Consider the following 12,253-nt stretch of genomic DNA (forward strand, 5'->3'; position numbering starts at 1 on the left):
ACTTTTATTACCTCAAAAATTCTTTTTCTTTTATTTGCCCTTTTTTTTAAACAATCATTTGAGACATATGAATCAGGAACGCTTTATATAACTACATCTGATGAATATAATGGAAGAAATACATATAATGAAGCAAGACATGTTAAAATCATTGGCGGTGTTGAAAAAATTGGATCTGATGCTTTTTCAAAATTTTCCTCATTGGCTTCTGTTGAAATTGGTGTTGGTGTTACTGCATTTGAAAGTTATGCATTTGGTTATCTTAATTCATTGGAAACAGTAACAATTGGCAATTCTGTTACTTTTATTGGAGAATATGCATTTATATTATGCTCTTCATTACGTTTGGTTACCTTTGGGGAAAATGTAAGAACAATTGAAGAAGGTGCATTTTCATCATGTACATCATTACCACGCATTACAGTTCCAAATTTAGTGACTTCAATTTCAAACACTATGCTTTCTGGTTGTATGAGTTTATTATCAATAATAATCCACGATAATGTCAGAACGATTGGAAACCGTGCATTTCAATACTGTTCATCATTAACAAGTATTACAATTCCATCTTCGGTTACAAATATTGGAAATTCTGTGTTTTATGGGTGCGTAAGTATTCAATCTATTTATTTTTGTGGTGAAAAAGAACCAACATTTGGATCAGATGTTTTTGAAACTGTACTTGCAGAGAATGTTAAGACATTAAATTCATATAATAGCGATACATTTGGCTCAAAACCAGTTTGTAAAGTAACAGCCATTGAAGGATGCATTTCATTAACAACTCATACTTTTACACAATCAAATATATTTACCCGATCATATACATTCACTAAATCAAATGTTTTTACAATATCAAATACATTTTCTAAATCAAATACATGTACTAAATCAAATACATTTACTAAATCAAATACATTTACTAAATCAAATACATTCACTAAATCAAATACATTCACTAAATCAAATACATTCACTAAATCAAATACATTCACTAAATCAAATACATTCACTAAATCAAATACATTTACTAAATCAAATGTTTTTACAATATCATATACATTTTCTAAATCAAATATATTTACTAATTCGAATTCATTCACTTATTCATTTTCATCTTTAAATTTACTTTCTAATTCATTCCATTTCGATGGAACATTTGTTCATACGATAATTTCCACGCATTCCATTACACAAACCATAATTTCTAAATCGATTATTACGAATTCGATTAGTATCACATTAATTCACTCTACATATTATTATATTTATTCTGAATTTATTACATATGAATATATTCCTTATCAATATTCGACGTATTATGTGTATTATTCTAATTTTTACACAATACTTCAATATGATTTACACGAAAATGATTCATTTCCGCGAAGTGCGTTAATTGGTATTATCTGTGGAGCAGTAATCATCGTATTACTTATGATTGGACTTGTTCTCTTTTTAATTCAACGCAAACAAAAAGGAAATTCGAATACACATACAGAAATGACTACAATAAGTTCGTCTGAAGGTAATACAGAAGTTATCAACAAAGAATTTAAAGATTTCATTCTTAAAGAAAGTGATCAATGGTTATAATTCGATTGAATCATATGCGATATAAATCATTAATAAATCTCGAATTCTCTAAATTTTATTTTTTTCATATTTTTGTGAGTGATCATTATAATTCTTTGATAATTTTTGTTATAAGTATTTTATGAAATTTTTCATGAGGGGTTAGTTTTCGTAATACCCTTAAGTTTCTTTAATGCAATGTTTTATTTAATATTTGTTTCGTTAATTTAAAATTTTGAAATCATATTTGGAAACAATTTGAATGAAATAGCACTTATGATTAATGTTTATAATTGAGTCCAGTTGAATAGTAAATTTTATTTACACATTTGAATAAAGCTTTAAAATATTTATTATATATAAAATGCAATTTCAATATATTTAATTTCATTCAAATCACATTAAATAGAAACGATACAAATAGATTTTTATGTTCGAGCAGAGGGGGTGACAATCCATTTGAATAAAAAACGATCAAGTTGCACTTTTCATAAACTAGTCAGTCAAAATCAATTGTATTTTATCAAAATGGAAGCTTCTAGAAAGAAGATTCAAGTACAAAACATATACAGAAAACAAAATTCAATTCTCGAAGGTCAGGCTTCAAAAATTCATGAGCTTTTGAATGAAATTCGATGTTTAAATGAACATTTAAATTTTTTGAATCAAAAAAATCAGGCACTTTTACAAGAGAACAACAAATTACATTTATTGGTGTCTCAGCTTCGAAGTGCAAATACACATCTTAATTCAGTAAACGCCAAAATCGAACAGGAGAAACAATTTCTTTTGGAAAATTTATCTTCGATTCAAAAAGGAAAACAGTCCATTGAAAATTTTTTTGACGATTATAATCGATTGAAAATGCAAATTTGCAAACTGAAGAAAGAAAATCACCAATTGTTATTAAATTTAAAAGATTACAATAATCAAATCGAAGAATTAAACAAAGAACAAAAAGAATTATTATTTATAAGAACAACAACCAACAAACTATTTGATGTTTTATATCAAAATTTGATTCAAAATAGCACAAAAAGGAGAAATAATTATCCAGTTCAAATTTGTGATATTCTCACAATCATTAGTTTTGTTGGCAAAAATTGGTATTCAATTTTGCGCCAAATATTTGATTTGCCTTGTTTCAGGACGGTTCAAAGATATCGTAAAAATTATCTTGAAAAATTTAATATTTCAAATGATATATTCGACGGTTCAATTGAACATTTGAATCAACTAATAAATATCCCATGGTGATAACCGTTCTGACGTGTTTGCATGGGCATTGATACAAGATTTAGTGTTTGAAGAATTGTGCAATAATCTTGAGATAAATATTCAAGTTCCAAAAAGATTATTCTCAAGCGGTGTAATTCTCAAACCACAAAAAAATCAGAAAATAATGAATGCTTTCGGAAATTCGATTGAATTCATGCTCAAGTTATTTTCATAATATTTTGAATTTTTTACATTTATTCATTTATTCCCATTTTCTTTCCAGGACAATGAATACATTTTCTTTGAGGATGAATTTTCGCAACCCAGTCCTTCGAATCAATTTGTCTCAACTCGAAAGTTAGGAATAGTAGCAACAGGTGGATTAAATCCATTAAAAAATTTCATTTCACATAAACAAATAAACCAATTTTAATGAAAAAAATAAATAAAAAAGTAAAATAAATTATTTTTTTATTAAAACTATTTTTGTTTGAAAATAAGAAAATTAATAAGATTGAATTCAATCTTTTATCTCCATTTTTGTTGATTTGTCTTTGAATTTATCAATTTCACTTTCTAAAATAAAATGTCAATCTATGTGTCTATTTTTTGTCTTTAAATTTTCTTTTATTGCAGAATTTTCACTCTGAGTGTAATTTAAACATATAATGATGGAAAACTTGAAAATATAAGGTTACCATGAAAATTTTGTGAAAAATCTGTTTATATGAAACATACCGAACATTTTTTGTTCATTTAAATTGAAATTTGCAGAGCGTAAATGCTTGAAAACATATTGACAAAATCGAAGACATTTCGTTCCTGTAAAAATTATGAAAAATAGCTTTTCAGAATTGTTTACCTGATTTATCAGAATATAAATTCAAAAGAATAATCCACTAAAAATGTGAAACATTGCAATGAATTTATTTGAAATTTGGTGAAGACAATTTTGCAAAATTGTTGTTTTTAGAATTTTACGATAGCAACACAATTTTCATTTTACAATTATTTTTAATCGTGTTTTTCACCTTTTCTATGTATCGAACTTTTTGAATGATTTACATCATCCTCACAACCGTCAAAGTTCATCGTTTTGCTAACAATATTTTGAATTCGAAGTGAGGTTTGTAATAAAATATTGAAAAGTTTACATAGACATATATTCAAATATTGAATGAAAATACGGTTATTTGAATTCTAAATAATCGGTGTTCAAAGAATTTTTTTGACTTTTTATGGGAAAAGTGTCTTTATCGTTGATCGAAAATGAATATGATATGATCGTCTGACGTGATTGTCACCCCCTCTGTTTGAGCTCCTTATTTTGTGGAAGTACTAGAATTCGAAATAAATTTTTCAATAGCTATGCGTACACACCATTCATTAGTTTCACAGAATATCTTACGATACATGTTGGGCGAGGATCATTAATGAGTTTTATTTTATTAAAATGAGAAGACAATAAAATAATTAAGTAATAAAAAACGCAACCCATTCCAAAATTCGAAATTAATTATGATAGAAAATTAATCACAGATTTATTTTATGATTAAAATTGGAAATGAATGAAAAAAATGGAGGAAAACCCTGTTAAAGAGTTCGTGAATGGATTGCGTTTTAAAATAAATTGTTCCTCTTCCCAGGCATGAGAATGTTGAAAACCAATATCGTGCAGCTGCATTTGGAGTATAAGCTTGTCACTTTTTCAATAAACCGTGTTGTTGCAGAAATGAGTGTTCAACAGCAATTTGAAGAATTTATTCAATGGCTCACAAGGACATCCAAAATCAAAGCGAATGAAAAGTTTAATTTTTTCAATCAATTGCGGATTTTGTTTATTTTATATAATCTTGCATTTACGTATGCTATCGAATATGGAAAAATTGATGTTATAAAATTACTCCTTAGAGGAATCGATGTTAATGCAAGGGATATATTTACTTTAATTATTATGATTTTTTAATGAAGTTTTTGATATTTTATATATTTTTTTAAAACACCACTAATGATTGTTTCGGCTGTAGGCAATATTGAAATTGCAAAACTACTTCTTGAGAAACCTGGAATTGATGTCAATGTAAAAAATGTTTATATTTTTTGTTGAATTTTTGATTAATGAATTTAGTATTTCATACACATGTTTGGGGAGTCAATAAAATACTTATAACAGCACTCATTTATGCATTAGAAAACGGTCACACGGAAATAGTTAAAATGCTTCTAGAGCAAAAAGGAATTGATGTCAATATAAAAAGTATTTTATTATTTGTTTTGTTCCTTAAGCAAATAACTCTATGTTTCCAAATAATTTGTGGAGATTTTTAAAAAAAATTCATACAGCACTTATACTTGCATGTGATAAAAATTACATAGAGATAGTCAAATTACTCCTTAGACATGAAGGAATTGATATAAATATTAAGGATATTTATTAAAATAATTTTGTAATGCTTATAAGATATATTTGGAATATATATGAAATTTTTAGAACAGCTCTTATGAGAGCTTCTATAAATGGTAATATTGAAATCGTAAAATTGTTACTAGAACAAAAAGATATTAACTTGAGTTGTTGTTCTGGTAGATTCATTGTTTTTAACCATATGGTTGGAACAGCATTAATTTGTGCATCTGAAAAAGGTCACACAGAATTAGTCAAATTATTTCTAGAGAAAGAAGGAATTGATATTAACGCTAAAGATATTTAATTGTTTTGTTTGATATTTGTTTTAATAATTTGATATTTCAATATAATATTTTATAACAATTCAAATTATTTCGTACAGCGCTAATTCTAGCATCTGAAAATGGACATACAGAAATAGTAAAATTACTTCTTGAACAAGAAGGAATTGATGTCAATATTCAAGATATTTATTTATTTTATTTAGATTTTCTCATACATTTAAGCTTATATTTCAAAGTAATTTATAAAAATTAATTAAAATATTTGAAACTGCGTTAATGAAAGCAGTAACTAACGGTCACATAGAAATAGTTAAATTACTTATAAAGCATGAAGGAATTGATCTAAATCTCAAAAATATTTTTTTTGTTTATTAGTAACATATTTTAATTTAATATTATTTCAAAATAAAATTTGGAATTTATTAAAAATATTTAAAACAGCATTAATTAAAGCTTCAGAAAAACATCGTGCAGACATCGTTAAGATACTTCTTGAACAAAAAGGAATTAACCCTAACGTTAAAGATGAGTTTGTTTGATTTATTTCAATATTTAAATATAATATATGGTTTTTTTTGTAATGATTTAAAACTATGCTCTCTAATACAAATTGGGAAAGTGCTTTTGAACTTTTTAGATCTATTGCTAACCAAGAAGAACAAAGCAGATGCACTGATATTAAGAAATATCAAAATCATTAAAAAAATCAAAAATGCTATAACATTTTTTCATTCAAATATTTGAATTTCCTTTACTTTATTTAAATTCAAAATTTATTAACTTCCTTTTTAATTAAAGTTATTCGAATTAATTCAAATCATATTTAATAGAAATGAGATAATTAGATTTTTATGTTTCAGACTCCCTATTTTCCAGGAGTAAAAATCCCAAATAAATTTTTCAATAGCTATGATGAACGCACCATTCATTAGTTTCATAGAATGTCCTTAGATACATGAATTGGCTAACATCATTAATTAGCTTCATTTTATCAAAATGAGAAGAGACAAAAATAATTGATATTATATAATCCAAAACACAACCCATTACAAAACTCGAGATTAATTATGAAAGAGAAAATTAATCACAGATTTACCATATGATTAAAATTGGAAATGAACGTAAAAAAATGGAGGAAAACCCTGTTAAAGGATTCGTAAATTAATTGCACATTAAACCAAATAGTGCCGCTCCCAGGCATAAAATCGAAAATTGAACAGAGTAACAACTGTATCGAAAATTGACCTCTTCCAATGAGGAGCATATCACTATTTCCGATCATTTTAAATGTCGCTCAATGCAAATCATATGATTATAAGACAGAATATACTAATTTTTTTTTTCAATGTATTACAACAACTTTATCAATTTTTAACTGCCGCACTGAAATACCCGGTTTATATATTGAAAAATGAACGATAGACGGTTATACATCAATTTTTTGGAGAACGATTTCAAGCTTGGCGCGCAAATAGGCCACTTTTTAGGGAATGTTTCACTTTTAAAATCTATGGTTGTTTCCCGAACGATAGTAATTTCAAAAAATTATATATGTATGTTCAATCTGTTTTCAATAAGAACTTGGTTATATTTTTAACGGTTATATTGAAAATTCATATAAAACTATTTTTTTGACTGATAACTGATCCACTAAAAAACATTTTTAAAGAATTTCTCAAGATCACAGGAAAAAATGAAGCCAAGCAACCAGGCTGGAAATGGGTCACGTCTCAGTGAAATCAGGAACATACTGTTTGGGTGTACACCCGATCCTAAAATGAAATTCGTTGTTAAACTATGGCGAATTTTGCAATTCACATCGAAATCACCAAATGACATTCAATATACCGGTGCAATATGGTGTAGCGATGGCTATCACTTTATTGTTAATGCGCAGATACTGGCGACTTTTTTGGATCTCAGGCCGAATACCATCAATACAAATTTTCGAACACATTTTTTCAGAATTGTTGACAAAAACTCATTGGAACTGTTAGAGGAATTCAAAAGCATGCAACTTTCTGATCTCAAGAATTGGTCGAAAAGATATAATACTCATTATCAATTTACCCGAGAAACCACTGAGGAAGAAGCATTCTCTATTCCTATTGATGAATGTCGCCCAAGCTACAACCTTATACCTTCTAAAACGGCAAACATTCTCATCGATGAAGATATTCTACGAAGATTGCAAACATTAATGGAACGTGAAATTAAAGAAATGAGCAATGAATGGAAGCTGAAGTTCCTTTATCTAGCCACTCGAGATTGGATACAATTCTCACCACCAAATGCTACTGAAGTCAAATCGTCAGATTTTATTCAAGCAATATTTGAGAATACTGATGATTCGGAATGTCAAAAAAATTGGGAACTCATCGAATGCAACATAAATGACTTGCTATTTGGGAGCAGCGGCTCTTCTCAGTACTCGGGCACTGTCACCTTCATCGGCTTCGTTGAATTCGAACTCAGATTCGGCTTTTTGAATCAAATTGCAAAAAGTGTCTTTGAAATCAGTTACAACGTTAACGGTGACGATGGTTTTCACAACTTTACACCGACCAATGCTTGTTGCAGTGATGAACTGTTTGAATATATACTAGATCCATCACCACCATCATCACCATCTATAATCTCTCCATGTTACGCACCATGGTTTTTACCTTCTGTTGATCTAAATACATCAACTAACTATATGAACCAAAAAAGGATTCATTGGTTGGTTAAGATGTCTTCCAATTACAAGAATTGTTTCACACTGATAAAAAGAGGATCTGGACCCAATAAATTTATGGGAACATATATTATATTCGATCCATTGGCTAGTGATAAACAAACGCTACTCTCAGAAGCGAAGGGCAGCTACATAAAGGCTCCTGACTGGAAAACTATGATATGCAAATTTAATTTGAAATTTCCTTCTATGCAAGGATATCCTGTAGAAAGAATGACGTTAATGAGAGTAACTGCTGATATTATGATAAATGATGAAGATGAAACAGATAATGGCGAAAACAATGAAATTGATTTTCCGATTTTCTGATTTATTGCTAAACACACACACACACACACACACACAAAAAAATACCCTAAAAAAAATACAAAAAAATCCACACAAAATAGCTACGATCAAAAATAGCTTGTTGGAATTGACCAACATATTATTCATGATTTCTCACGAAATATTTGCAATTATGCAAAAAGATGGAACTCCATCAATTTTCTTCCAATTACACCTTATTATGAAGTTAAGCCAAACTTTTTCAATTGACTTAACAACGAACGTTAAACTAACGGTCGCTTAGGTCAATAACCGCTTAAGCTAATAACGGTCGCCAAACAAAACAATAATTAAAATAGTGACCATATGCTTTAGTTTAAGCATCAACATTTTGGTTTAATTTCAAATTTCAACTATGCATATCTGCATGTAAAACTTTAGATATTTTCAAAGTGGTGTAAACATCGATAGATACATTAATGCATTTTGCTCCAATTTCTATCAGCCATGTTAAAACACCATCGAAAATATCTCTAAATAAAAAAAAAAATAAAAAAATTGTTTGTTTTTTATGTTAAAATCGAACAAATTAAATGTATCGTTTTCTTTATCACCAAATTCGCACAGCTTCAGTAAAATTATTAAATCGCTCCCAAATGTAATTAAAGCGCTTTAAGTGTCACAAATATATTTTCATTTATTTAAACCTTTTCGTAATGCAATGTTGATTCCATTCCCTTGCTTTGTTTGACTGTTCTGACAGCCTTAATGAAGTCCTCGTTCATAATTACATCTCTTTCATCTCTCAGCGCGAACAGCCCCGCCTCTGTGCACACGTTCCTCAAGTCGGCGCCGTTGAAGCCTTCTGACAGTTTAACGATCGCCTCGAAATCGATGTCGCCATCAGTGGTCAAAGGCTTCGCGTGGATTCGCAGTATCTCGTACCGAGATTGTTCGTTGGGTAATGGGATTTCGATCTTTCGGTCCAATCGGCCTGGTCGCAATAATGCTGGATCAAGAATATCTGGTCGATTGGTGGCCATGATAACTTTGACTTGTGACGTGGACTGGAAGCCATCCATTTGCGCTAGCAACTCCATAAGCGTACGTTGAACTTCGCGATCAGTTGATGAGCCTTCTTCAAGTCGTTTACCGCCAAGAGCATCAATTTCGTCAATAAATATAATACATGGCTGGTTTTCACGTGCATACGCAAACATCTCTCGAACAATTCGTGCTGATTCTCCGACATAGCGATCAAATAATGAGGTGGCAACAACTTTGAGAAATTTAGCTTTGGTGTTAGATGCAATTGCACGCGCAATAAGTGTTTTCCCAGTGCCCGGTGGACCATATAATAGCGCACCTTTGGGAGCTGGTATGCCTACGCGCTTGAAAATGCCTGGATTCTTAAGTGGCAATTCAATGATTTCACGAATTTCATTTAGTTGATCGCCTAGACCTCCAATATCGGAATATTCGACATCGCCTGGATCTTCTGCAGACATGTGATGAACAGCAGGATCAACTTCTCTGGGAAGTGCATGCATGATAGTGTGTGTGGCAATGTCTAAAGCTACACGACGACCATTTGTAAGAAGTGAATGATCAAGACGTGAACGAACACCAACAACATAACGAGTACCTGATACTGTTTTGACAATATAGCGTTCATCATCAAGAGGACGAAGAACTTCACCAACAATTTGACCAACTGATTGAAGAGAATTGAATGCACGTTCACTTTCAGCATGTTTTTTACGTAATTCAGCTACTTCTTTAGCAAGGTTTTTGACTTGTTGATCAAGTTCATTGGCTTCGGTAAGCTTTTTCTTGTATATTTTTAAAGCTTCGCTCATTTGTTTATAAGTTAACCAGACAAAGCTTGTCAATTTTTACCTAAAAATATTGACAATTATTGTTAAATATTTCACTACTATAATTAACGTGCGTTTCACATAATAAAAACCGTTTACACCCAAACCCTCGCACAGTATATATCATTTTTATTTCCATAGAATATTTTAGGCGAAATTATTTGTATTGAAACACAATTGAAAAGTGACGTTTTTAACTTACTCTTATAGTCATTGATCATTTCTGAAAGCTCTTTATGCTACCGCATGAGTAGAAATATTATTTCTATTTTTTAATATTTGTAATAATTGCACACATTACGTACTTGAGCACACTACTGATAATATTTAAAAAATGGAAAAGCATTTCAAAATTTTTTCTCAAAAAAGTGAAAATAAAAAGACTTTTGATATTAATATAATATTATACTTGGTAACTTCATTCTAAGTAAGCTATATCAAAGTAAAATAAATCATAATAAAAGGAGATATTTTCATTTAAAAAAGAGTTGATCCTCCTGTTTAAAATTCAATGCTAAATTTGAAAATTTTACAAATTTCATGAACGAACCAACGGAAACAATCAAAATAGCATTTTTTGGTGGGGATTGTGTTGGAAAATTCTATTTGATATTGCGTATGGTTCAAGACAAGTTTAGTGATGAATATGAGCCAAAAATTTGCGATTGTTACAAAAAAAACATTACATTTAATAACAAACAGTACACATTAAACCTTTTAAATATACCTGGAATGGAAGTTAATTACCTACGTCCTCAATTTGTTAGAAGTTATGATTGTTTTGTTCTCGTTTATTCAGTTAATGATCATTATTCTTTTGAATTAATCAATGATATTTATAATACAATTTGTAGATACAAAGACAGTGATCATTTTCCATGTGTTATATGTGCAAATAAAATTGACTTAGAAAATGAACGTATTATTAAAAGTGAAGAAGGAAAAGCGCTTGCAGAACAATTAGGAGTTCGATATGTTGAGGCATCTGCTAAGACAGGACAGGGAGTCATTGAACTTTTCGAAACAGCTGTAAAAGAATATCTCAAATATAACGGAATTGAAGATGAACCTAAAGTTCCTAAACTCGCAAAACGCAAAGAAGTATGCAATGTCCAATGAAAATTCTGCGATTCTTTGATAAAATTAATCAACAATCTTCATAAAAAACAAATTTTTATCATAAAAGTTACGTTTTTAACTTCCTCTTAGTCATTGATCTCCATTATTTTTCTGCATGGAACTTTGATGACCAAACTAAATAAAATAATATCAATAAAACAAATATATTTACTTACATTCTGTTAAAAAGGAGTTTGCATTTCAAAAAATGCTTCTATTCCTTTCCATTCTGTATTCGTTGTTTTTAATTTCTCATTTTCATTGCGCAACTCGTCAATGATCGTTTCCATTCTCTTATTTCCCTCTTTCTCATTCTTAATTTCCAACTTAAGTTTTTCGATTTTTTGTTTAAGTTTTTCAACAATTTCATTATTTCCTCCGCTTGTTGCATTACATACCATTGCAGTAATCATTTCGTTTACCATTTCGCTCTTTTCCACTCCTTCGAGAACATCAGAATTATGTTTTACTATTTTCTTTCTTAGAGATTCATTTTCTTTCTCGAGTTGATCGATTTGATATTTTTGATATTTCTTTTGTTCTTCCAATTGAAACATGAAATTATTTTTTTCTTTTTTCAACTTTTCTATTTGTTCTTTCATTAATTCATTTTCTTTTTCTTTTTGTATTTGTTTATCTTTTGTATCTTTTTTGATATTTTGTAAATTTATAAGTTCTTCTTTAAGAGAATTAAATTGATTTAATATATTTTCATGTTGAACAATTAATTCCAAATTTTTATTTGAGTTTTTATTGTTTTCTAATTCGA

The 12,253-nt window shown here is 29.2% G+C and overlaps 3 protein-coding genes across 3 annotated transcripts; 2 read left to right on the forward strand and 1 right to left on the reverse strand.

The window, feature by feature from the left end:
• Window positions 1-7,495: 7,495 nt before the first annotated feature.
• Window positions 7,496-8,530, forward strand: GO595_008573 (uncharacterized protein; the record flags this gene model as incomplete). Its single annotated transcript, XM_067922162.1, has 1 exon — window positions 7,496-8,530. One exon carries the CDS (start codon window positions 7,496-7,498, stop codon window positions 8,528-8,530), a length of 1,035 nt encoding a protein of 344 aa, XP_067771339.1.
• A 659-nt stretch (window positions 8,531-9,189) lies between these two features.
• On the reverse strand, window positions 9,190-10,347 carry GO595_008574 (26S protease regulatory subunit 10B; the record flags this gene model as incomplete). Its single annotated transcript, XM_067922163.1, has 1 exon — window positions 9,190-10,347. The coding sequence occupies one exon, from the start codon at window positions 10,345-10,347 to the stop codon at window positions 9,190-9,192; it is 1,158 nt and encodes a 385-aa protein (XP_067771340.1).
• A 750-nt stretch (window positions 10,348-11,097) lies between these two features.
• GO595_008575 (ras-like protein 1) lies at window positions 11,098-11,484 on the forward strand (the record flags this gene model as incomplete). Its single annotated transcript, XM_067922164.1, has 1 exon — window positions 11,098-11,484. The coding sequence occupies one exon, from the start codon at window positions 11,098-11,100 to the stop codon at window positions 11,482-11,484; it is 387 nt and encodes a 128-aa protein (XP_067771341.1).
• Window positions 11,485-12,253: the final 769 nt, after the last annotated feature.

Source organism: Histomonas meleagridis, assembly GCF_020186115.1.
Source record: "Histomonas meleagridis strain 2922-C6/04-10x chromosome Unknown contig_68, whole genome shotgun sequence".
Lineage (NCBI taxonomy): Eukaryota > Parabasalia > Tritrichomonadida > Dientamoebidae > Histomonas > Histomonas meleagridis.